We start from the raw sequence: 27,111 nt of genomic DNA on the forward strand, positions 1-27,111 counted from the left end.
TACGATGTTAAGTTACTATGTGTGTTTTTGTAATATTTTGTGCTTATCTGGAGTTATTTAATTTTTTTTATTTTGTAGGATCAGTATAGATGTGTTATTGGAGATCCAGTGCAAGCTGTGTGGAATCACAGAGCCGTATTGATGAGGTGAAGTTATTGTTAATTATGAATTTATTCCCAGCCATGACACTGATCACACACTACAAGCTAAAACACTGCTATCAAGTCTTTTAAGCTTTAGCTTTTAAATGCTTTGCATCTTGTCCATTTGTAAGTAATAAATTCCCACCTGTGCATTTACACCCCGAATCATTATATATTTTACAGGTAACAACCCAAAGGAATGGGGCCTCAGCATTGCTGTGCCAGCCGTGGCAAATACAGGAGCATCCTTCATGGAGATGGTGTTACGTCAGGGGACGTATTGTTGTTTTTCCTTCCCCTCCCTGTCTGTAGAGACGTGCGTGTGCGCGTCTCTCTCTTATCTCTCTTTCTCTCTCTCTCGCTCTCTCAGGTAGCTCCGCCTTGATTGGACGTATTGGAGACGTACCCAGTGATTGGTGGACTGGAATGGAACGATCCTTTGAAAGAACGCCCGGGATGTGGACGTGGCAGAGGGGAGAGTGTTATTGCTGGCGGCGTTGTAGCTAGTATCGAGAGAGTAACTGTTATTGTTGGCTTGTGATCAGCTATATCGTGTCTGGTTGTCACTAATTCTGATTTCCTTCTCTAAAGCCCTCTCATTTTGACTTTTACCTTGTCCATACTGTTTTCACTTGTTTAGTATTATTATTTTTTGTTTCTTTCCCGTGGCAGTTGTGTTGCCATCCCTCTGTAAATATTGTATATATAACTTTTCTGGATAACTGAAGCGGTAGGGGTTGGGTGCCTTTTATTTTGTGTACATCTTTTCTCCTGTGTTGAGCTAGCCAGGAAGTTAGGTTAAGATCACTGTATTTTCTTTTTCTTTCTTTTACAGGGTTTAGTTAGCAATAAATTGGGGTTTAGTCAGTGGCCGTTTTGTTTATTGTGTTGGCCTTGCCCGGCCCTGAACAATTGCTTCAATTATCCGTTTTGACGAAACTTAACGAAAAAAAAAAAGAGAAACAATAAAACGAAATTATTGTTTAAAGGTCCCATGGCATGGCATTTTTCTATTATTTTATAATGTTTCCTGAGCTGTACTTATATTGTTAGTATGACTTTTACATCATAAAATGTCATAATTTAGAAATAAAAGGCATTTTTTCTATACTGCTGTTTGGCCTGTGGCTGAATGCCCTGCTTCAAGAGGCGTGTCTGCTGTGAGACTTCAGTAAAAACACCCACTGTTGTGATTGGCTGACATCTTTGCATTTTATATGAGCGGAGGGGGCGTGGTTTATCGAGGCACGAGCAGGCACGAGTCTGCCAGGGAGACGGATGGACCTGAGTTCACTTCACATCAGTTCTCAGCATGTCTGAACTGTTTTAGTTACAGCATATACTTTAGGTTATTAGTCTATTTCTAGTCGGAGGGACTGTCACTCATGTCAGAAAGTTAGTAACTTTAGTAAATTATGGATCAGCGCTGACTGGAGACGCGAACCGTTTAGAACGATTCAGTCCGATTTGGTGAACTGATTCGGTTCACTAAAAAGAACTGGTTCAAAAGAAAGATCGTTCGCGAACCGGACATCACTAATGTATCAGAGACTGAGCTCAGCGATTGCTAACAACGTTATTTATAGTAACTACTGAGTTATGAGAGCGCTGTCAGTCAGCGCGAGTTTATTGTGTTTGTATCTGAGAGTTCTGAATAAACAGTCACACCGAGTCCGTCTCTTCATCATTATTCTACCAACTTTGTAACACATGCAAAGTACCATTACAGCTGTCGAGATGAACGAGTTAAAAGTAAGTGTTGATAATAGCATTATTTTTAAAATAAAATAAAAGCGTCAGTGACGCGCGTTGAGTACACAGCGCAAACAAAGACACAACAGCAGTAATCGGATGTAATCCAGTTTATTGTGGGGCTAGGCTGGCTAGCCCGGATATGCTCAAGCTTACCCCCCTTCTGCTTAATCTCACGCCGCGTTTGGTGCCTCCGCTGTGGGCCAGATGCAGTACTGTGGGTCGGGGATGTTGAAGGCCGAGCTTCGTCGTGTGTGAGGTTTATCTCTGCTGATGTTGAGCAGAAACTCATGACTGTATGCACATTTTAGAACCGATAGACGCGACGAGGACGTACAAAAACACTGACTCACAAGATATAAAACACGAAAACACCGTTCTGTCTGGAGAGAGAGAAGCCGCATTGTGTGCACGAATAATAAATAATTAGCTACACATCAGAAATCACTTCTCACAGATCAGAAGGAACTGAAAAAAGACTTCTGTTTTCATTTGTACATCCAAACACTGAGAAACTGCCAGCGTTCACTCGTTCACAAGCAATGATGCAATGATCTCTCGACGAGCGTTTGCATGGGCGTGCCAGATTCTCTGGGCGGAGGAAAGGGAGGAAACCGTGCCTGCTTGGACGTCAAACCAGGAGGCTTCAGGATTGGCTAGTCTGGCCTGTCATTTTCTCAAAGGCAGAGAAAGACAGCCACAACTCGGTTTTACACCGATCAACATTTCTATCCACTTGGGGACAATATTCAGGCTAGGGGAACTCATATTAATGTTGAAAAACCTCATAAAATGAAAATTTCATGCCATGGGACCTTTAAACTGATTTCTCCAGAACATTTTCTTTATGCTGCTTCCCTGACCTAGACCAGGGACGTAACATAAGTAGGGGCTCGTCCGGGATACTGTAAAACTAGATAACTAGATCAGTCTTGAGTCATTGTTTAATTGGATATTTTCATTTGGTGTGGAAGAGGTTGGTAATGGAGTTTGATCTATTTGCTTTTATCCAAAATCCATCTTTTGAAGTATTTAATAAGTGTAGGAAAGATGACCTGCAACAGATTGCAGATTTCTTTCAAGTTGTAGTGTCTTCTAATGCCTCTAAACAACTGCTAAAGGCTGAGTTGTATAACAAATTGCTGAACATGCAGATCTTGCCAGCCGAGCCAGTGGATGGTGGTGTTGAAGAGGTGGCTGTTGCATCAGTGGAGGCCGATGTGAAGTCTCCTTCTGACATGAGTCCTTTAGCTGCTCGTTATGATCCCTTGTTGGCAATCAGGTTAAAAGAACTTGAGTTGCAGATAAAAAGGCAAGAGCATGAGAACCAGCTGTTACGTTTGCAGGAGATAGAGCTGGAGATTGCAAAAATGCATGGTCATGAAAGACCTAGCTCTTCTACCTCTGTTCAGCCAATCGTAGAAGCTACTTCTACCCTCTCTGGAGTTTCCACACCAATGCAAGGTACCAGTCCTCCATCTGAATTTGATGCTAGTAGGCATATTAAATTGTTGCCTCGTTTCAGTGAAGCTGAGGTGGAAACATACTTCCCTGCCTTTGAGCGGGTTGCAGCTATCCTGAGATGGCCCAAAGGAATGTGGGCATTGCTACTGCGGTGCAAGATTGTAGGCAAGTCCCAGGAAGTGTGTTCTGCTTTATCAACTGAACAGAGTCTGGACTATGACGTTGTGAAGACGGCTGTGATAAGGGCTTATGAATTGGTACCTGAAACCTGCAGACAACAGTTTAGAGCCCATGTGAAATCTGCAAATCAAACCTTTGTGGAGTTTGCCAATGAGAAGCAAGCTTTGTTGCAGAAGTGGTGTGAAGCAAGTCAAGTCTCCAATTTTGCACAACTGTGTGAGTTGTTATTGTTGGATGACTTTAAAAGTTGTCTGCCAGACAAAGCTGTGTTTCATCTAAATGCACAAAAAGTCGCTTCTCTCTATGAAGCTTCAGTGTTAGCCGATGAGATTTATCAGACCCGCCAGACAGTTCCTTCCATTTCAGAGAGTCAACAGGGAGAAGACTGTTTAGATGGTGTTTCGACAGAAGAAAATCTCCATGTTGTCTCTAATGAAATCCACCCAAAGAAAAAACACAAATCTGTTCCCAAACATAGTGGTAAAAAGCGTGTTTGTTTCTACTGTCTTGAGTCGAATCATCTTATCGCTAATTGTGAGGCCTGGAAACGGAGGAATCCCTCAGCTCAGACCAGATGTGTTGGTGTTGCATCTGTTCATCCTGTCTTAGATTGTTCCTCTTCCTCTTTCTCACCTCTGTCTTCTGTCTACAAGCCTTTCATGCTGTCTGGATCAGGAATACTCACTAAGAGTTCTAAACCTAGGCCAATCACCAGTTGGTGGGACACAGAAGCAGTCCAGTCTCTCATGGTTGAAAATGGACTAGGGCAAGTTGGTGCATGCTCCAGACTTCCTGTTGATAATGTTGACCTTACCAAAGGTAATGACTTAGCTGGACATAAGATGGTCTCCCAAATGACTGTAGCGACTCCTGGGTGACGTGTGATTTGCTACTGTGTCAAACCCCTAAAATCTGTAACTTGACATTTAGTGGTGGATTTTGTGGTTAAAACGCGGTTTGACATTTATGGGTGGGGGTGTTACGTCCTGAGACGTATTGTGTATATGTGTTGCTATGCTCTTTTTCTCTTTTGTCCTGCCCTTTCTTTCACAGGATTGGATCCTATCGAAGTGAACTCCCGATCTGATTGGTGCTAATGAGACCAAGAGGCAATAAAATGATCTGCAGTGCCTGAAGAGGGAGCTCTGCTCAACCTGTGATTTCCTGTTGTTCAATTGCACATGTGCTGTTGTGTGTTTGCTACAGTGTGTTGCTACTGCTAGCTAATCTGTTGACCTGCCTGTTGTGTGCAGTGTGAATTTTGGTTTTGAGTTGATAAGTGGCTGTCAATCTCATTGGTAGATTATTGTTAATATCTTTCCACTCTTGGAAGCTGTAGGGGGTGAGTGCCAATTATTTTGTAAATACTGTTTTCTCCTGTTTTTCATCAGATAGGTAGATAGGTTAATTTGTTGTATTTTTATTTGTTTTCTTTTGTTAGGGAATTTAGTAAATTCCTGTTAGGAGTTTAGCTGGTGTTTGTTTGTTATTTTGGCCTTAGCTCATCCCTGAAGTTGTGCTTTCTTTTGTGGTCCTGTAAATAAAAGTGTACAAAGGATCTTCGGTTTCCAATACCAGTTTATGTTGCGGCCTCACCCTAGACGGGGTCGTAACAATGGTCAGATGAAACTTGCAAGGCAAGATGAGGACAAATGGAAGAATAGCTTTCTCAATTTGCATGGTTCTTGGGTTATTTATATATATTTAAGTTATGTTTAATTCCCTGTAAAGTGGGAATAAAAACAATTATTAAAATGTCCTCTATTTTTAAGGCCCACTGTCCGTGAAGATGATGTGGTCCGTGGGATCTGGTGTTTGTGGGAAACGTGAAGGAACCTCTCCCAGCTTCTACTGTGATGTTGCCCTGATGACTGAGGTAATTCATCACATAGGTGATGCAGTTGCGGTCAAAAGTTTACACACACCTTGCAGAATAAACTGCTTCATCAGGGCAGTCCTAAATAAAAAGACAACATGCTAATTTTTATGATCCCTCTTATTGCTAAAATAATTTTTTTTTTAAACAGATACAGCAGTGTGAATATAAACTTTGGAGCGCAACTGTACATCTATCGCTTTCATTTAATTGAGCCAATTATAATAATCGATAGATCTGTTTTATAAACAATTGTTTTCTTTCTGTTTTCTTTTTCTTTTCTCAAGGTATATATTTTTTGCTTTCCTGCTTTGGAACATGTCCATTCTCATCTACTGTGGAGAGATGGTGCGCAAGTTTTCTGCCGATGGAGAGCTTCTGGAACATTGACATAAACAGCACTTTCCAACAACTTCAAAATAGTTGGTGATGAACAATTAAAAAAAATAATAATTGTGCCTTTGGAGTTCTTCAGGTTATTTATTTATTTTAATTTTTTACTTTCATTCACCGTAATGCTGGAATAAGATTTTAGAATAAACCTTTTGGTCCTAACTTTGGTGCTAGTCAAGGTTTAAGAGCTTAAAAGTTTGGTAACACTTTAGAATAAGATCTCATTTGTTAACATTATTTAATGTATTAGCCAACATGATCTAACAGTGATGAGCAATATTTTTTTACAGTGTTTATTAATATTTGTTGACCTTAGTTAATCAAATATAGTTCAAAGCTAGTTAATTACATTTATAGCCATTGTTCATGTATGTTAACAGTGCATTAACTAATTAACTTATACAGCTTTTGATTTTAAGATTGCATTAGTAATAGGGGTGTAACGGTACACACAACTGACGGTTCGGTACAGCAGGGAGAGAAAACTAAATATAAAATTGCTTTTTTTTTCAATTAAAAAGTGGTTTACTGAACAAATTGTCATTGTCCTTAAATTAATTCAATTATATCTAAAAGTTTCTTAAAGACATACAAATTGTCTCTGCAAGACTATATAGGAAGCCCTTACTTGCACAGTACGCAAACATAATCATTTATACACAGTGGCTGTCATTTTCATGACAGATTTATTTAAACATTACGTACATTACTCCAATACATTAAATAATCAAGACATCACTAACAGGTTCAGTAGACTATAATGAATATAAAGGCTAATATAGGTCATATATTTAGTGAAAAAGTAGATTTTTCTAGTGATCTAACAGCTGTGGACACTGAATGACTTCTAGTAAATACGATGCTGCGTGACATTGTTTACAAGCTGTTTTACTGACGTCTTTCCGCCGTTGAAACACTGATTGAGCGATTACACAACATGTGATATCTTTCAGTAAGTTGTAATGTATCCTCAACACACCTTCTGATGTTAATTCATGTTTATTCTTTGACTATAATGAGATGATTGCATTCACTCGCGCTGCGTTGCCGCTTGAACTGACGTGCCTTTACAGTGATCTGTCACGTCACATTAAAGAGCATCAAAATGGCATTTATCACTCGAATTTCATGATAAAATGGACTGAATACTTAATATGTTTGTGTAGGAATTTGGATTGAAGTGTGTTCGGTGCGTAAAACAAGCCGACTGTTAAAGATTGCCATCATACTGTTCGGTACACACGTGCACCACACCGGAAGTCCTGTACCAAAACGGTTCGATACGAAATTACGAATACGTTTGCCGTTACACCCCTATTTAGTAAATGTTGAAATAAACATTAACTAAGATTAATAATTGTTTAAAGTATTAGTCATTCTAAGTTTATGTTAAATGAAGTAATTAACTAATTAAACGTTATTGTAAAGCGTTACCCAAAGTTTTGAATCTTAGTGTTGTACATGGAATGATACTTTTCTTTACATTTTGTTTGTATTAATTCATGTGTTGTGTGTGTGTGAGGTACTGTGTGTTTGCTTCTGTGTGTGTACTGGTAATCCCTATGTTATTGGGACCAATTGACCCCAAAAGTATAGTAATACCAGTAAATTTTGACCTTGTGGGGACATTTTTTTAGGTCCCCATGAGGAAACAATCTTATAAATCATACAGAATAATGTTTTCTGAAAATGTAAAAAGGCAGAATGTTTTCTGTGAAGGGCAGATTTAAGTACCATTGTATGAGGAAGATTGTGCATATAATCCTCATTGTCCTCCAGACACTTTCTAAATAAATTTGTGTTTTTGTGAATTGTCTCTTGGGATTTTCTTGTGCATCAACAAAAAGGTTTGTGTATTTGTTTTACAGATTGTTTTGTCAATAAATGTAGAGGGTTTCAATTTGGATTTGTTTATTATAATAAATTGCAGCTGTATTATTAGAAAAATGTAATTACAAATGTATTTAATTATATAATAGTGTATATGTAAATTACGTTAAAGTTTACTTTAGTTCACATTAATTGCTTTCAATAGATTGAGCAGTGCACTTTAACTATATTTTGAAGACATTAGAAGCAATTATGAAAGTACATATAAAGTTGTATTAAAGTCCCACTTAAGTTGTGCAAACAAATCACTCTTAATGGCAACTTATTACATTTTATTTCAACTTAATATGTGATACATTTGAAATCAATTACACTTAATGTGCATTCAGTGCGCCGAAAACATTGCATTTAATTCACACTTAAGTGTATACCTTTAAAGTATATTATTTGTGCAATAAGTACACTTTAAAAAAGTACACTAAAGTGCACTTTTTTTTCACAAGGGTTGTTTATAAACAAGCTCACCTTAAAAAACTTACTGGCTAGTGTAAGTGAAGAGATCAGGGGAATCGTTCTGCCTCCAGCTAAGCTCCGCCCACAAAAAACTTCACAATGTTTACTAACTGAAAAAGGGTCTATAAAACAAACAAGAGACACAAGTCTTGTTTATTTTGGTGTCTAAGGCTAGTCCAGTGGTGTGTTATCTAGCTTTACATAACATGTGTTAGCCCGGAGGACACGGTGTCCGTGATTTCCTACAAGAATGTCAAATTTGGACTCGTCTGACCATAGAACACTTTTTTGCCATCTGAGGGCCCGGAGACCACAGGCCACCAATAAAGGTCTTCGGCCTTGACCCTTACACACAGAGATTTCACCAGTTTCTCTGAATCGTTTGATGATGTTATGCACTGTAGATGATGAGATTTGCAAAGCCTGTGCAGTTTGACGTTGAGGAACATTGTTTTTTAAAGTATTCCACAATCTTTTTACACACTCTTTCACAGATTTCACAGCCTCTGGCCATCTTTACTTCTGAGAGACTCCGCCTCTCTAAGACATCCCTTTTATAGCTAATCATGTTACAGACCTGATATCAGTTAATGAGTTGCTAGATGTTCTCCCAACTGAATCAAAGTTTGGCTTTTTCAGCCATTTGTTGCCCCCGTCCCAACTTTATGAGACCTGTAGCAGGCATCGAATTTGAAATGAGCTCAATTAGTGGATAAAAGTGTAACATTTCTACATTTAAACATTTGATGTTATCTATGTTCTATTGTGAATAAAATATTGGCTCATGTGATTTGAAAGTCTTTTGGTTTCCATTTTATTTAAATTTAAAAAACGTCCCAACTTTTCTGGAATTCGGGGTGTAGGTTGCTTTCACTTTAAGACCTACAGTAATGCACGGATTATATCAGGCATATCATACTTTTTATTTGGTCATTCATCCATCTTGCGTAATCGCTTCGACAGTCCTTTATGTGAGACGACAGGTGAGAAAGATTCGTATTCTCTTTCACACAGACCACATACTGTGCACGACATCTGCATCCTCGTGAACATAATGCCATAAATCAGGGATCATTCAATTACATTATATTTATTTATTTGCGAGCCTTTAGCAGGTGCTTATGCTTACTATAACTCGCTCCATTTTGAGAAATCAGGCTCAATAGAAACAAACGTGACTCTCGTCTTTTCTATAAGGTATATCTGAGAAATAATACAATAATACTAATGATAAAACCGCCTAAAGTAAATGCTGTGTACAGGTTGTAGGGATGGGCATTTTTGTAAATTTCTCATTTTGATCATCGATAGGTCTCAAAAAACGAGTACTCGGGGGGCGGGGCATGTGCAGGGGGCGGGGCATGTACGTCATGGAGACAATGAAAATACTGTTATGAAAATGATTTAATGACAAATACAAATGTGACATGAAAACAGGTCTATGAAAACATGAACATATTGACTTGAGCATGCTAGATTTTACAGGCTATGGTTTGAAAGGGTAAAATCACATTTTCATTATTAATTACAGAAAAATTGTGTGATTTCAAAATTAGCCTGTTTAAAGCATATTGCACTCCTTTGTATACTGCTTCTTTATGGACTAAGTTTAAAAAGGCAAGTATGCAGAAGCTTAAGGTGGCTTATAATGACTGTATGAGGATACTGCTAAACAAACCCAGGTGCTCTGGTGCAAGTGATCTGTTTTGTAATGCAGGGGTCAGTACCTTTCAGGCGTTGTTGAGGAGACTCATTTACAAAATCATTTGTCGCCTGAATGACTGCCAGAACAGCATTGTTATGCTGCTAGTAAATCCTGGGTATAGTGCCATACGATGCCAATCATCACTATGGAATCACTGGTTTAAGTGTCTTTTATAGAAATGCTGTATTGTAGTTTCTTTTGTTTTTTTATTTATTTGTATATGTTTCTTTTTCTCTCTTTTAATGTTTATGTCTGTGTCTGAATGGACCATGAGTCTGGAATAAAAGTTGAGGATTTATTAGTTAATGATTTTATTCGATTGACCGCACTAGTTAAAAAATATAAATTTGTTGCTTTGCCTGTTTTTGATGCACACGATGCCTCTCGCCATTTCTGATGCTTTTGATTTGCCAATTACATCAATTCACATTTGTGCTGAAAGCTTTAGGCTTCAACCTGTCTGAGAGTTGCCACCATGGCGAGTGATAAAAATCAGTTCCAGGGCTGGAAATTTAAAATTAAGTATTATAATCTTAATTCAGGTGGTGACGGATTTTGAAAGACAGACAGCAATCACCATTGAGAAGGCTACTACTGTAAGGTTTAAATGTCTGAAAATATTTTAAAATGATTTCCAAAGTAACCTTCCCAACACTGTGTGTGTGTATGATACGAAAGATGACGATAGTTTGATCAAATGAAATAATGAAATGCTGTGAAGTGACTCTCAGAGCTAGCCTGACGTCGTCATACTCAATTCTAGTCATGAGTCTGATTCTGCTCCGTTGGGCTGTGATTATAGGGCGTGTTTCAACCGAGCCAGGAAAGACCTCAATTGGATAGACCTACAACCAATCAGAGCAACGGATCGAGACATAACATTAGTTGTCAAATGTCAACAGAACTCAACTGCACTGTGTTGCCAAGTCCGCGGGTTGAAGCGACCCCAATTATGTGATATACAGACCCAGGAATGCGAATATTAGCAGGCATCCCTGCCAAAAATAACATATTTTACCCCCCAAATGCCATTTTTTCCCCCCGGAGAACTCCCCCGGAAAGCTATTGGGCTTGTTTTTGGCTAGTTTTGAGTAACGTTAGCCATTGGGCGGGTTTTGTTGTAAAAACTTGGCATGTGTTCATGTCTTCATAGTGAGATGCAGATGCTGAAAACACCAAGAGTATCACGCATGCTTCAGTATGTGTTGTAGACCAAACTGCGGTGCTCATTCACAGATTTCACAAACACTAGTCCATATCAAGATATGATTCATTGTACAGCCCTGCTTTTGATTTATTTATCCAAAATTGCAGTATATGAAAAATACAAACGGTTCATGAAATTGAAACCTGTATACCGGATGAACCAGTTTAACCCCCAGCACTAATTCAACGCAACGTCACCATCATTAAGCTTCAACAACTCTTTCAGTCTTTATTTATAAAACATTTTCCCTCTAAGTTTGAGTTAGAAGAGTTTGCCAGAATGCGATTATAAACACAAAAAGGCTGTGTAAGCGACTAGTGAGTAGATGAGTTTACCTGTTCACTACAATGACGCTTAATGTCGTCCCATTTAGACACTTGTTAGAAACCGACTTCTTCAAGACAAGTAAAATTTTTGCTTACAAAATACATGATCCCTGCAGTGCTCTATTGTGCCATTGATAAAGTTCTTGTGTCACTGTATTTTACAACATCACACAACCCTAGTCTCCAGTGATCTGAATTATTCTTGGTTTTCTAGTGGAGGGTCACTGATTTATACAAATCACTAGTTTGTTCATCACTTCCACAAAAGATTTGAAACGTTGTGATTGGTTTTCTTACATATCTGGATAGACCCTGTTTTGACAGTACTGAAGTGAGTAGTCAGTCTTTCAATGTTGTTCAGGAAGCTTTAGTATTGACACTGGTTTCTCCCAAGGTTTTTTTCTCCATTCTGTCACCTGATGGAGTTTGGGTTCTTGCCACTTTCACCTCTGGCTTTCTTAGTTGGGGAAACCTAATATACAGCAATATTATTGACCTTTTATTGCCACTATTTTTATGTTATCACTATAAAGCTGCATTGAAACAGTCTGTGTTGTAAAAAACAATATATAAAAAGGTGACTTGACTTGACTCAACTATTACACCCAATAAATAAAATAATAAACTTCAAAATAAAATAGCATCATATGACCCCTTTAATAATAACTACATCCAAATGAGAGTAACCAACTTTTGATCAGATCACCTGATGTATATCTTAATGCCAAGTGTAAACCAGGCCGCTTACTGTCTCACATACTTGAGCATCTGCAGTGAGCAGTTTGGATCCTCCAGTCTGTCAGAGAGCAGCTTGACTGCTAAATCTCCTGGGTGATTGTAGCTCAGATCCAGCTCTCTCAGGTGTGAGGGGTTTGAGCTCAGAGCTGAAGACACATAACCACAGCCTTCCTCTGTCACCATACAGCCAGACAACCTACAGACACACAGTCAGATCATCTACATACACACATACACATTATGACCGTCAGACTGTAAGTAATCTCTCAAATGTTCTTAATACCTCAGTATCTGCAGCTGACAGTTTGGACTATTCAGTCCTTCAGTAATAATCTTCACTCCTGAATCCTGCAGGTCATTGTTAGTCAGATCCAGCTCTCTCAGGTGTGAGGGGTTTGAGCGCAGAGCTGAAGACACATAACCACAGCCTTCCTCTGTCACCATCCAGCCAGACAACCTACAGACACACAGAAAGATCATCTAAATACACACATCAACATTATGACCATCAGACTGTAAATAATCTCCCATATGTTATTAGTACCTCAGTATCTGCAGTTGACAGTTTGGACTCTTCAGTCCTTCAGTAATAATCTTCACTCCTGAATCCTGCAGGTCATTGTTGCTCAGATCCAGCTCTCTCAGGTGTGAGGGGTTTGAGCTCAGAGCTAAAGACACATAACCACAGCCTTCCTCTGTCACCATACAGCCTGACAACCTACATACACACAGAAAGATCATCTAAATACACACATCAACATTATGACCGTCAGACTGTAAATCATTTCTCATATGTTCTTAATACCTCAGTATCTGCAGTTGACAGTTTGGGCTCTTCAGTCCTTCAGAAATAATCTTCACTCCTGAATCCTGCAGATTATTGTTACTCAGATCCAGCTCTCTCAGGACACCGTTTGAGGATTGAAGAGCTGATGACACAATTTCACAATGCTGACCAGCGGGATAACAGCCAGCAAGACTAGAAGAAAAATAAATACAGTAAAATAAGTTGGGGTGATGAGTTTCTTTAAAGACGCAGTGGTGGCTCCTTAAAAACTAGAAAAAATAGCTAAGTAAATCATTGGCAATACAAAAACAAAACAAAGTCAAATATCATGGAATATGTGGTAAACAGAGGTTGACATTAACTTTTTTGCTCACCAGCCACTGTGGCTAGTTGTTTTCCAAAGTTACTAGCCACTCAGCATTTTCACTGGCCACAATTGACCTATTGGTAAGCCCCGCCCCTCGAACGCAGATGAGCCAATGGCAGTTGAGTATCAGTTGCGCTGGGACCGGAAAATCCGAAGCTCTCAAAGGTTTGATGGTGTTTATGCTACAAAAATGCTATAATGTCGTGCCTGAGGTACTGTAACACTGATTCCAGGTGTCCTGAGAGGATTTTCTAGTTGTCAAACTCTCATTAAGTTATGATTAAAGTCCCTGCTAACATGCAAACCAAAATAACTAACTGTTCTCACGTCATGTAGCCTGTAACGGTGTAGGTCACGAAGAAAAACACGAAGGTCTAGTGTTGTTTTCGTCAACGAAAAGTATGACTAAATATCTTCGTCAACGAACCATAACGTGACGAAAACGAGACGAGACGCAACATAAATGCTGGTCATGTGACGATGACGAATAAAAACGAGACTACATGTGGTTCACAAAATAAAAACTATGCTAAAATGTCTCTTCATTTTCGTTGACGAAAATGAGACGAGACGAAAAGTCGTGTTTTTATTTTGCAGTATTTCTGTGCGTCTCATTCAGGGGCTGCATCAGGGCGCACTGCGCAGACGCATGTGACATCACTCTATCAAACCCCACTCGCGCTGCATTTTAGCAGATTTAGCTCCGGTGAGTGAATGAGATGGTCGGGCAGTCGGGGTTCGTCAGCACTATTCGGACGGTAATTGTTTGTCCAGCGGTCGTAAGGTGTTTTCATCATTTACAGGAGCTAGTCAGTGCTTTTATTGTCGTCTTAATGCAGAATATCAGTGTTTTTCTCCCACCACCCGTGTAAAAATCTCCGGCCAAATTACCTAACTGAATTACTGTTTGACAAACACCAAGGTCGTGTGGTGCCGTCTGAATCCACATCTCTGAGTTTTCAATCACTTCAGAATTCACGGTTTATATCCTTTTTGGCCACTGCAGAGCACCGTGCGGTTGTGCTTCGCTGTTATTTGGAAGCATTTTAAAGATCTAGACTTGTATTACTGAAATATTGGCAAGTATTTACAAGAGCAAGATATTTCATCACCGCTCAAAAAAAGAAAGAAAAGCACGTAAACATTTGAAATGGGCCGTTATAACGGCAGCAATTATATATGTTAAAATAACCGCAGCATTATGATTGCCTCATAAGCGAATAAGAGGCTATATTCACTTAGTTCCACTCATTTCCATGTGGAATAAAATTACATCCTTTATTTTGAGATACAAATAAACATGTTTAGTTGGTAAAATAAATATGTTTTAACTTCAAATCAGAGCGTCTTCCGTGTCTGGAATGGATGTATTCTTGAGTCTATAAGGTAACAATAATATAATAAGATAACATTGTTTGAAATGGGTTTGGCTAAAAGAAGATTTTGGTTTTCTCTATAATACGTACTTATACTATATTGACTGGGTTAAATAGAATTGCATTACTTAAAAGAGACTAAAATACAATTTTTCATTGACTAAAACGTCATCAGTTCTAGACGAAAACTAGACGAAAATAGTCATAGATAATTCTGACTAAAATGCTCAGACTTTTAGTCGACTAAAACTTGACTAGACTAAAAAGAGTATGACTATGACTAAAACTAATAAAAACTAAAATGACAGCTTGACACAAAGACTAGACTAAAACTAAAATTAAAACAGGCCGCCAAAAACAACACTACGAAGGTCTACATTTCAGTGCCTCTCCATATTAAACTGGTTAAATGTAAATTAATTTCATTTTAGATATGTTTAAAGTGTACATTATCTGTCTTACTAAGGAGGACTCCTATTTTGATGGGTATTATATATTATAGAAAGGGAGAGCTCGTACGCAGATGTTTATCGGAGATGTTTTGCAGATACAAAGTTTACCAGTTATTAACTCCACCCCCGAAAAGTCATACGCTCTGTGATTGTTTCTTTACTGTTAGTTGTATGAGTGTTTTTGTGTAATTTGCTGTGTATGTTAATGGTAATGCAACGGAGAGAGGGAGTTTGTGAATGAGACGTTAGTGCCCACTTCTTATGCTTTGTTTGTTCAGCTCTTACGATGATTTTTTTGGAGTAAAAAATGACAAACTTGATAAACCATCAGTAAAATTTGGCCATCATTCGGATGGGGTATACGCTACATTCTGTGTCCAAAAACATCTTGGGATAAGGTTTTCACACGTACAGCTGTCATTGTAAGATATAGCAACTCCGTTTGTTTGTCAGAGTCAGCAATAGTAACTAAGGTGGGCGGGGCTTACCGATAGGTCAATTCTGACATTGATGTCATGGGGGAAACTGCCATATATATTTTTTTAATATTATCTCATAATTTGGCACCAGGTACATTAGGCTGCTGTCACTAAGACCTGACGCACGGATCTCTTACCACATTCATTCATTCATTTAAAAGACATTTTGTAGTAGGCATCCAGCTAGTAAGCCAACAGTTTTTGCTTATTTGTATTTTTTGCTTATAATTTTGAGTGACAGATGTCGTGTTTGATTTAGCCTATTTTAGTCTGAGCTATTTTTTACGGTGTTGACAGTATGATAAGACAAAATAAATAAGACTATTGTATAGCCAACATTTTATATTTGTTATCCCCAGTCTAACTCTTTCTGTAGGGGAAATTTAAATGTGAGATTCTAGAAACGGAATCTAAATTTAGCAGGATCGGTCAGTCTGTGAAAGCCACTACTACAGAAGGTTTTGTTCACTTTAAGTTCAAGCGTGGTTGCACTGTTGTGTCCCCACACACGCTTGAGTTTTTCAGATCGCCCGCTCCTGTTCAAAGTACACCAGAGTTACCGGCCGCTACAGTCTTTCACTGGAAACTTTTCACACGGGAATGCAGACTAGCATACAAATCCTGTTGTCACCGGCGTGCAATGAATTTTGAGAGAGGGTAGGCTGTGAAGAGAGTGCATCTATTGTATCCTTCATTTGCCAGAGAAAAGAAGGGCGCATTTGAAGTCCCTTTCGAATTGACTGCTCTTATGAGAATACTCTACAAAATGGGCACTTTGGCATAATTCTTATTGTTTGTTTAGGCGTGAAAGAGAACTCGATTCTGGTGCGCAAAGACAGGACATTCACAGGCAATGCAACATTCACAGACAGCAAGTATGAGCGCGCTCATAAGATGAGCTCATAAGTGAGTAAAATTTTACCCGCATTTGTTCAAAGCAATATGAAAACTGTCACAATTACCATGACAACAACTACAGTTCAAAGCAATATGAAAACTATGAAAAAAGTTAATTTTGCTGTGACCTAAAGTAAAATTTTGAGAAGGTCATACGACTGAACTGCAGTGAATCTACTATAGACTACAGATATGTTTCTTTTAGATTCAAGTTTATTTTACTGCAGTGTTTTTAAGAGGTAGTTGTTTATTATCTAGTTCATAGTTGATGAGTAAATCTTTTCTCTTACATTGGAATAATTTTAAGCTTTTCTAAATCTTTTGACACATAAGAGGTCTCTGTACCATTGAAACATCCTGCAAGAAAATACATTTGCATATGACCGCCTCTAGAGCAAGACATCAACCAATAGTTTTACATCATTGCACCATAGGCCCCGCCCTCTGGCGATCAGTCACTTTGACACGTCCTGTTTAAACAGCTTGTTTGTGTCTCTGTAGTGGATGGATTATTTTTAATGGCGTCCTGGATCAGCTTTTTTTTTTTTTTCAGAGGATTATGTGTTTGTCTGGAGCATTTGACTGCAGATTGTTTTGTAAATGAGACACAGTGTGAGGGAGAATTTGCAGAGAAACGTTGTGCAACGATAAAGCAAAGCCAACAGTATTGGATCTGACAGCAGCTAGATCTTAAAGCTAAAGTATGATCATAAAGGCGTGAGCAGTTTAATAATACTTTGTCTTAGGGCTGTAACGATTTGACCAAAAATAAAAACCTCGATTAATTGAACATTTTACCTCGATTACGATTAATGAACGATTATTTTGCTCTCTTTTTTTTTGCTTTCCATTTTTTGCCCTCATAAGGTTTTTGAGTAAGTTCCTGATAAGGTTTTTACTGTAAATATTTTCTACTATAAAAGGTGGAATTTTTTTTTCTAATGAAAGTGCATTTCTTCTTTCATTTTAAAATACTTGAAGGAAACAGTAGTTCAGCAGTTATTGTCTATGGGGCAGATTTCTGCTTGTTGTACATCAGATACAGATTAGCACAGTAGGCCTACATTACATTTATTTGAATGCATTAATGAGAGAGTGATTGTGTGTGTGAATTACTCATACCGTCTCTATTCATTATGAAGCTGTGGTTTATACTTCAAAGGTATTAAAATATATGCCTATTACGGTTGAGTTTCTAAGCTACATTACTGACTTTACTTTAGTCACAGGACAGCATTGACAATGAGTTTCTGCGCTGCTCTCTGCGCGCGATCTTCACGTGATGTGCGAGCTTCTGTCTGAGTGTTCGTTTGTCACAATATATCAGGCATCAGTTAAACATAATACACATCTGATGGTCTAAAATCGCTCCAATGTTCAAACTGGCAGGCCTTAAAACACATACAAATGACAAGCTTTGTGAGGACGCAGGTGAAAGAGGTCTGCCTTCAGGGACAGAGACACGACACGGCTCGGCTCTCTGTGTCACAGAAAAAAGCTGAGCACTGAACGGATACGTTTTTCTTATTGTTGTTTTTGAATAGTGCACAATCGCTTTAAATGTTCAAGCCTTTAAACGCATTTACTTGACAAACATTATGAGGACGAAAGTGAAAGCGTTATGGCTGTACGATTAATCGAAAACTAACCGAAACCGACATTCAGAACCTCTAACCGACGTATTTTTCCCATGTCGGTTATTTCGGTTTTCACGTGACTCCGCCCCGTCAGTCACATCAAGTGCAGTTTGAAGGCACACAGATGCAGGAGCAGTTATCTGTGTTTATAGATGCCCAGAATCACTATAGTAGCTGCATGTTTTACACAGTTTATACAGGTCAGTTAATTGCTGTTCTTATAGCCTACGCGCTGACACACACACACACACACACACACACACAGATGGCGCGCAAGCCCCGAAGCCGCTTTCACTTTCATGCTCATAAAGTTTGTAAAGTAAATGCGTTTAAAGGCTTGCCAGTTTCAACATTTAAAGCGATTTTGAACTATTCAACAACAACAGTACGGAAAACTTCTCCGTTCAGTGCTCAGCTTTTTTCAGTGACACAGAGCCGAGCCGTGTCGCGTCTCTGAAAACCTGCGTCCTGAAGGCAGACCTGTCACCTGCGTCCTCACAAAGCTTTGTCATTTGTAGGTGGTTTAAGCCCTGCCAGTTTGAACATAAAAGCGAGTTTCGACCATCAGATGTGTATTATGTTGAACTAATGCCTGATATATTGTGACAAACGAACACTCAGACAGAAGCTGTGACTAAAGTCACTAAAGTAGCTTAGAAACTCAACCATTATAGGCATACATTTTAATACCTTTGAAGTAAGTACAAACCACAGCTTCATAATGAATAGAGACAGTAAGAGTAATTCACACACACAATCACTCTCTCATTAATGCATTCAAATAAATGTAATGTAGGCCTACTGTGCTAATTTATCTGTATCTGATGTACAACAAACAGAAATCTGCTCCATAGACAATAACTGCTGAAAGTGAACCGTTTCCTTCAAGTATTTTAAAATCACAATGCACTTTTTCATTAGAAAAAAAAATTCCACCTTTAATAGTAGAAAATATTTACAGTAAACCCTATCAGTGAACTTACTCAAAAACCTTATGAGAGCAAAAAAAAGAGCAAAATAATCGTTCATTAATCGTAATCGAGGTCAAATCGTTACAGCCCTAGGTTGAAGCTAAACTCTGCAGGACTGTGGCCCTCCAGGGAACTGAGTTTGGCACCCCTAGTATAAGTGAACATTGAGGAACATTAAAATAAAATCCATGTCATGACCCCTTTAAAGATGTTAGATTCATTATTAATCATGACTCTTCATTAGTGAATAATTAACACTCACAGAGCTTTTCTGCAGTTGATCACAGCTGGTATCAGTCTTCTTCTGCCCTCATCTGATGTGTTGTATTTCATGGGGTTCAGCTCATCCAGTGGCTCCTCTGAGATCTGAAGCATGTAGGCGATTGTTGAGCACTGACCAGGAGAGAGTTTCTCCTCTGAGTGTTTGTCTGATTTCACAAACTCCTGAATCTCTCTGGACAGAGTCTGATCTTTCACTTCCAGCAGACAGAGGAACAGATTGATGGATTGATCAGATGAGAGTTCATATCCACCTTCATCATCATCATCATCCTTATCTTTGATCTTCTGTTGAATGTACTGTGTGATTCTCCTGATGTCCTCTGAGCTGTTCTCTGTGTGAGTCAGTAGATCCTGTAAGAGTCTCTGATTGGACTCCAGAGAGACGCCCAGCAGGAACCGCAAGAACAGATCCAGCCGTCCATTCTCACTCCAGAGGGATTTATTTACTGCTGATCTTAGTAGATCATACAGAGAGTCAATGTCATTTTCAGAGTCAGAGTCATATTCAGAGAGAGAGTCATGTTCATATTTTGCATACAGAAGCTGCAGTTGTTCCTTGTTCTTTGTTAAATAGCAGTAAAACACATAGAAAGCAGCGAGAAACTCCTGGACGCTCAAATGAATGAAGCTGTAGACTTTCCTCTGATGAATCACAGATTCCTCCTTAAAGATCTCAGTGCAGATCCCAGAATGCACTGCGGTGTCAGTGACGTCTATGCCGCTCTCTCTCAGGTCCTCCTCGTAGAACATCACATTGCCCTTCATCAGCTGTTTGAAAGCCACTTCAGCAAGTTTCACAATCACTTCTCTGTTGGACGGCAGGAGTTTCTCTGGATCTCTCTCTTCATACTTCTGATTCCTCATGTTGATCTGAATCAGCAGGAAGTGGATGTACATTTCAGTCAGAGTTTGAGGGATTTCTGCACTCAGATCTTCTTCCAGGAGCTTCTGAAGCACAGTGGATGAGATCCAGCAGAAGACGGGTATGTGGCACATGATGTGGAGGCTTCTTGCTCTTCTGATGTGTGAGATGATTCTGCTGGCTTGATGCTCGTCCCTGATTCTCTTCCTGAAATATTCCTCCTTCTGAGGCTCATTGAATCCCTGAATCTCTGTCAGACGGTTGATGTATTTGGAGGGGATCTGATTGGCTGCTGCTGGTCTGGAGGTGATCCAGATGAGAGCCGAGGGAAGCATCTCTCCTTTCATGAGCTTTGACATCAACACATCCACTGATGAAGTCTCAGTCACATCAGAAACTTCCTGAGCGTCTGAAAACCTCAGTGTGATTCTGCTTTCATCCAGACCATCAAAGATGAACACAACTTTACACTGCTCATAAATCCTTGAGTCCAGATCTTGAAGTTCAGGATGAAAGTCCAGCAGAAGTCTGTGAAGACTGTACTGATGATCTCGGATCAAGTTCAGCTCTCGAAATGGAAGCACAAACATGAAATCTACATCCTGATTGGCTCTTCCCTCTGCCCAGTCCAGAATGAACTTCTGCACAGAGACGGTTTTTCCGATTCCAGCGATGCCTTTAGTAAGAACAGTCTTGATCTGCTCTTTCTCCTCACGTCCTGGTTCAGGTGAGGCTGTAAAGATGTCATTGCAGTAGATTGGAGTGTCTTGTGAGTGTTGTGTTCTGGCTGTTTTCTCCATCTGTAAAACCTCATGTTCTTCATTCACTCCTTCTCTCTCTCCCTCTATGATGTAGAGCTGTGTGTAGATTCTGTTCAGGAGGGCTTCATTCTCCTGGAGTTTCAGTCCCTCAAATAATCTCTCATACTTGTTCTTCATGCTGGTTTTGTGCTGGTCTTTGACTCTCTGTAGTTCATCATCCACTGGTTGATCGTGTGTGTTCAGGGACGCAGTAACGGTTGTGTTGTTCAGACAGAAGACTGAGGCGGCCCCTCCAGAGATGCTTCGGTTTCTGTCCACTATGCTGAAGAGAACAGATAAAACAATTATGTAAAATAAAGAATTGAATGTATAAATAACATTGAAATGTAAACCACATAGTAAATCAATACAGATGACAATCCTGTAAGTCATTACTTATACAGAAATATATTACTTCAATTGCAGTTTAACTTTTAAAGTTAATTGTCAAAATGTTAACAAGAAAGGTAAAGTCAAAGTTAATTTTCTATCAATTAACTTTTGTCTATAGATTTGAGGTGGAAAATCCCTATTTTCTCTGTCTGTATATAGTGTGATTTTGACTCTCATAGAGAAGTTCAATCACCCACTACAGGTTTATCCTCACCTGGGGTCAGAGGTCACTGCTTTATCACTGGGGTCAGAGGTCACTGCTCCATCACTGAATTTACTCTTCACAGAGTCATAGCCGGATTCTGGAGATGAAGATCTCTGACTCTTCCTCTTCTCTCTGTCCTCCATTATGAGAAACTGACTTCAGACCTGCATATGGAAACACAGAGAACAAACACAACTCTTAATATCACACACACACACACACACACACACACACACACACACACACACACACACACACACACACACACACACACACACACACACACACACACACACACACACACACACACACACACACAGCCCCTACCCCTAAACTTACCCATCACACACACATACACACACACACACACACACTGCCCCTACCCCTAAACCTTCCCATCACAGGAGACTGTGCAGTTCACTTTCTGTGAAAAAAAACCTCATTCTGTGATTTATAAGCATTTTGAAAAGTGAGGACATGGGGAACGTCCTCATATTTCACCCTCTTTTTGTAATACCCATGACATTATACACATTTGTGTCCTAATATTTCACAAAAACATGCCCACACACACACACACACACACACGCAGGCACACACATACACACACACACGCACGCACGCACACACACACGCACGCACACACGCACGCACGCACACACACACGCACACGAAAACACACACACACGGGGAAACAGTCACGTGAAAAAAGAACGAACGACTCGAACAAGAAGACTCGAGACTGGTGAACTAATCTTTTCTGTGTCCGGACGCATGTATTGCATATGAAGCTGTCACGGCCCAGACCAGACATTCATTTATAAAAAAAAATTCATTTATTTATTTAAACAGGGACAGTGTAAAATATACATTAAACCTTAAAAAGGAAAGATGCATTTAGCAGGTTGTAGCACTTGTGCTAATTTACACCTGCAGTCCCTGGACAGGCTGATGCAAACAAATCAAGTTAATAAAACATTTATCCCAGAACAACATTAAAATAATCAAACCCTACATTCATTCTACAACATACATTTACAAATACACCTACACATCAACTACTAAACATTATGTGAACATGTTTGCTGTGAAAGAAGACATTTTTTGACCCGATGTGAAAAAGTGTTCAAATTCACACATGGTTAACTTTGTTGGCAACTTATTCCACTGTCTGATGGCTACGCTTGAAAAAGCTGAAGTTTCTTTTGTTTCATATTTTTTTAAGTATTTAAATATAATTAATTTGTCGCATTTGGTGGTCGATATACAGCAAATACAATGAATGACATTTGTGCTGAAAGGGTTAGAGTAATACACCAACACACTCCAAAGTTTGCACTGGAATATCTATTTGATGACTATCAATACTGTCTCTCACATAGATTAAAACTCCGCCTCCTTTCCCCTTCCCTCTGTCCCGTCTATAAACATCATATCCAGGAATTGTAAACACAGATAAAGGAGTCGTGGATGTTAACCAAGTCTCTGTGAGACACAGGTAATCAAGATTTGAGTCCAAAAGTAAATGTTCCAACTGTTCCGTTTTTGAATGTCCACCAAATATTCCTTTTGGTTTTGTTTTAGGATTCCATATCACCGATGCATGATTGACTGTTTGAAAAAGTTTAGTATTTCGTTGTTTGGAAGTTAGAATAGTCTGCAGCAAGTTGAGTTCAGCAGTTTTGGACGCACATGTTAAGATGTTACCTTGTAGCATTGAGATCGCTGGTGTTGCCGTAGATGTATTTAGCTGCGGTGGATGTTGTAAGACCATAGGGCCAGGATTTGCATGAACATCTCCGCATAGCAGTAACATAATGCAAAGAATCGCCGCATTCCCTCGCTGAACTTTTTTGTGTCGAGCCACTCTCCGTGCGCGTAGCTGACCGCGGAGATCATCCTGGTAAACGGCTCGCCCACCGTCCAGCACATTAGAGTAGATTATATACTGGCTCCACGAGTCCAGGGGAGCAACGAGCGTCTTTGACACACCGCCAATTAAGGTTGAGCGTTCATGAGCAGCTACCCAGCTCCCAAGCATTAGCGTAGTAGTCAGAGCCATCAGGAAAAACAAAACAATTAGCACACTTAAGGCCCGGGCAGTTACGGCAGTTCTTATATCAGGCGGCTTCCCAGAAGTTTTTAGGATAGGCGAAGAAACAGCGCCTGCCAAGCTGCTGCCGCCATCTTTCCAGCCATCAAATCGGCTGATGACATGATGACGGACCTAACAGCTCATACCCGAAGACACGAGAGGTGAACTAAACTTTCCAGGGAACAGACGTGTTTAAATGTGAAGAGACAAAAGAAAGAACGATTTGCATCGGGAGGTGAGGTGAACTAACAGACTGCATACATAGCCTGAAGCAGTGTTCAGCAATTAATTAATCATTTATTTATTTATTATTTAAGATGCTGTAGCATCTTAGTTTTTTCCGTTGCACTAAACATTATTTGCTTTAACATTTTGGAACAATTATATACTTTGGTTTTATTTTAATTTCACTGGTAAAGACTTTTTTTCTTTACACTGAATTTAAAAACAAATGCTGATTTAAGTAACATCTTTGTTTGGATTGCAGCATATGCAGTTGTTGCCTTTAATTTCACCTTTCAGCCTTTTAATTTCCAATTCAATTTCCCATAAATTTCAGATTGCGGACTTGTTTTCATTAGCCAAAAGCCAATTTAGCCTGTTAAATACCAAATAAACATCTTGTTCATGTATACTTTCATTCTTTTATTGTCTAAACATTTTTTTTTTTTAAATCGGAATCGGACCGTTTTCTTGAAAAAAAAAACGGTATCGGATTCGGCCATGTAAAATCATGATCGGTGCATCACTAATTATAATGTATTGTCTTGAAATGTCTTTATTGTCAAATGTGTGTTGAATGTAAACTCCTCTTAGGAATTTCACCATTCAATGTGAATTTATCTGAGGATATTCTGAAATAAGGACATCTATTCAGTGATTGGTTCATGCCTATGACATCATCCAAAATCCCGTTTGTGGCCAGGGTTGCCATATTGGGCGGTTTCGCAATCTATTTTGTGGGCAAAAACGGGTTTGGGCGGGTGGATAAAAATTGGGCTGGTTTTGGATCAGTTCGGCGGGTTTTTTGTAGCCGAATCACCGGCACTTCAGATCCTTCTTCCTGTGACCCTCTGTTCAGCAGGCAGCCGTCTCACACACTCACACACACACACACACACACAAACACTCACTGACACACACACACACACACACACACACACACACACACACACACACACACACACACACACACACACTACAGCTCTGGGCTGGCTGACGACGTGCCCTGACGTAAACTCAACAACAGACACTCCCTCCCACCTTCAGCTCATGTCACATCATCTGTCCTTCTCCGTGCGATACTAGAATCGATACGCTGGCACCAAATATATATTAATCATTGAAATAATTGAAATGTTAAAGTGAGTTATTTTGTATGTCCATATATCCACTCAATGTTTTCATGTTAGGCTAATGCTTTTGTTCCAAGCGACTTTTATTGACAATAAACAGACTCATTGATCGCCTAAGTTGATCGCATTATTTTCCGTAACATAAGCTTATAGTTTAATAATATAATAGTCAGACTGAGGATGCTTGCGTCCATTCCGTTTTCCTTTTTTTAAACCAGAAATTAAATATGGAAACGTGGTTTCTTCTTTTTTTTATTTTAACACTGATTAATAGAATTAGCAGATACAAGGTCATTTTCCTAATACCTTATTATTATTTTATTAAAAATAATATCAATGATTTATAACTTGTTTTCTTTTAATGTGTAAATATGCTCAATTAATTTCTAGGGGTTTTGCGTCATACACAGATTCTAAAAGTGCCCATAGCAGTGCCTTTTCTTCTGGAATCAATAGAATGACTACGGACAGAGGCATAGAAGGTCCGTGTAGTTTTTTGTTCCTTCATTATTCTATTTCGGAATGAAAGATGAAATTTAAAAAAGGGTGCAGCTTGGTTTTTTTGTTTAAAAGAAAAAAAAGCAGAAATGGCTGTATTTTGTTTTCCAAATGTTTAGTTGTCATCAAATAACAGTATTAGAAAATTGGACGACATTTCCGATCGTTTTTTAATTTGTAATCATTATTTGTAAGTTTATTGTGTTTCATTTGACTGATCCTATCTTTACCTGGAAATCATTTTACAAAAGAACATTTGTAAATTGACATTTTTTATATGAATCTGTTCGTTTTTAGTTTATAAAAATGCAAAACGTAATAAAAAAAACCCAAAAATAAGTTATGTTTTGTGTACGTGGAATTTGTGTATAGCCAACGTTTTGATTTAAATTTTGTTATTCAACATAGTATTTAAAAATACAACAACCATTCCATTTTTGTTTTTGTTTCCATGGTTAAAAACGAAAAAGGAATGGATGCAAAAGTACACGGACTGTTGCGTTAATTTCATTGAATGTTGTTTCTGAAATCGGATAGGCTAGTCGATAAATGGGTCATTTTAAAGCTTGTTAATGATTTCAATGTATTTAAACGAGAAACAAGCCAAAAAAAATTGGGCGGTTTTTGGTTAAGTTTTGGGCTGGAAAACCCTGCTGGCATCTGGCAACCCTGTTTGTGGCACAGCAAAGTGTTGTGAATCAACTCTAAGATTGACACTTTATATTTAGTCCTGCTGCCTTCACGTGCTATCGGAAATTTGATAATTCCGACTTTGAAGTCGTGATTACGAGCTCATTAGTCAAGGCAGCATTAGTGAAGGCAGCATTAGTCCTACACTTCACTTAAAGTCTGATTGAGATGCTTGATAACTAACTTTTAAGAATTGTTTATCTTAAGTCAATTCTTAGCAGAGTTCTTGAGTAATTCTCAGAGGCTTGATAAATACGGGCCCTGATGTCTGTCCTACAGAAACAAACGCGGAAGTGTTTAATATTTCCTCTAAATGTGCACATTTACAGCTTTTCTATCTCAGACTGTAAAGAATCCGTGGATGAATGTCAACTAAAGCAGAATCCCTACAGCTCGACATCATTATAATCCTGAAGATGAACTGGAGCACTTTTACACGCGTCACAACTGCATCAAATGTCCGCTAAAGTTTAAAGATGAGTTTATTATCAGAAGATGATAACTGAACTTACCGAGATGTGATGGTTATGTCCGGTTATGAAGACAGATTACAGTTTTAATTCCAAATGTTTGCTTGTCATTAGAATCGAGTCTTTACTTTCGGTTTTGATATGACGCGGTTTCCTCAGAATGCGCATGCGCAGATGCTTCTTCCCTTTCTTCAGTGGTTTTTATCAAACGAGGAGCATTACCGCCATCTTCTGGACTGAGGTGTGAACTCATTGGGATGTCATTTTATAAACTGTGGGAAAACAGCACAAATTCTGAAGTTTCAAGCTGAGTTTCTCTCAGAAATATCATAACATCCTTAATTATAGATTGTGGTCCAGGCAATCAA

General features: G+C 38.9%; 2 protein-coding genes across 3 annotated transcripts in view; both read right to left on the reverse strand.

Annotated features, from left to right (window-relative positions):
* Positions 1–12,476, reverse strand: part of LOC307123861 (NACHT, LRR and PYD domains-containing protein 1 homolog) — a 30,071-nt gene extending 17,595 nt beyond the window's left edge. Inside the window, exons 1-2 of one of the 2 annotated variants that reach the window (XM_079812616.1) lie at positions 12,411–12,476; positions 12,150–12,323 (exon numbers count right to left, since the gene is read on the reverse strand). In XM_079812616.1, the coding sequence (XP_079668742.1) occupies position 12,150 (1 nt within the window). In that variant the 5' untranslated portion in view covers positions 12,151–12,323; positions 12,411–12,476. Of the gene's footprint in view, positions 1–12,137; positions 12,324–12,410 lie in introns of those variants that run through there. The other variant, XM_079812617.1, reaches the window with a different exon arrangement.
* Positions 12,477–19,351: 6,875 nt separating this feature from the next.
* LOC307123851 (NLR family CARD domain-containing protein 3-like) overlaps positions 19,352–27,111 on the reverse strand; it is a gene marked incomplete at its 3' end in the record, with an annotated part of 200,352 nt that continues 192,592 nt past the window's right edge. The window contains exons 3-4 of the mRNA XM_079812600.1: positions 21,645–21,698; positions 19,352–21,320 (exon numbers count right to left, since the gene is read on the reverse strand). Coding sequence (XP_079668726.1) covers positions 19,352–21,320; positions 21,645–21,698 — 2,023 coding nt within the window. The remainder of the gene's footprint in view (positions 21,321–21,644; positions 21,699–27,111) is intronic.

Source organism: Gobio gobio, assembly GCF_949357685.1.
Source record: "Gobio gobio genome assembly, chromosome: 3".
NCBI classification, from domain to species: domain Eukaryota; kingdom Metazoa; phylum Chordata; class Actinopteri; order Cypriniformes; family Gobionidae; genus Gobio; species Gobio gobio.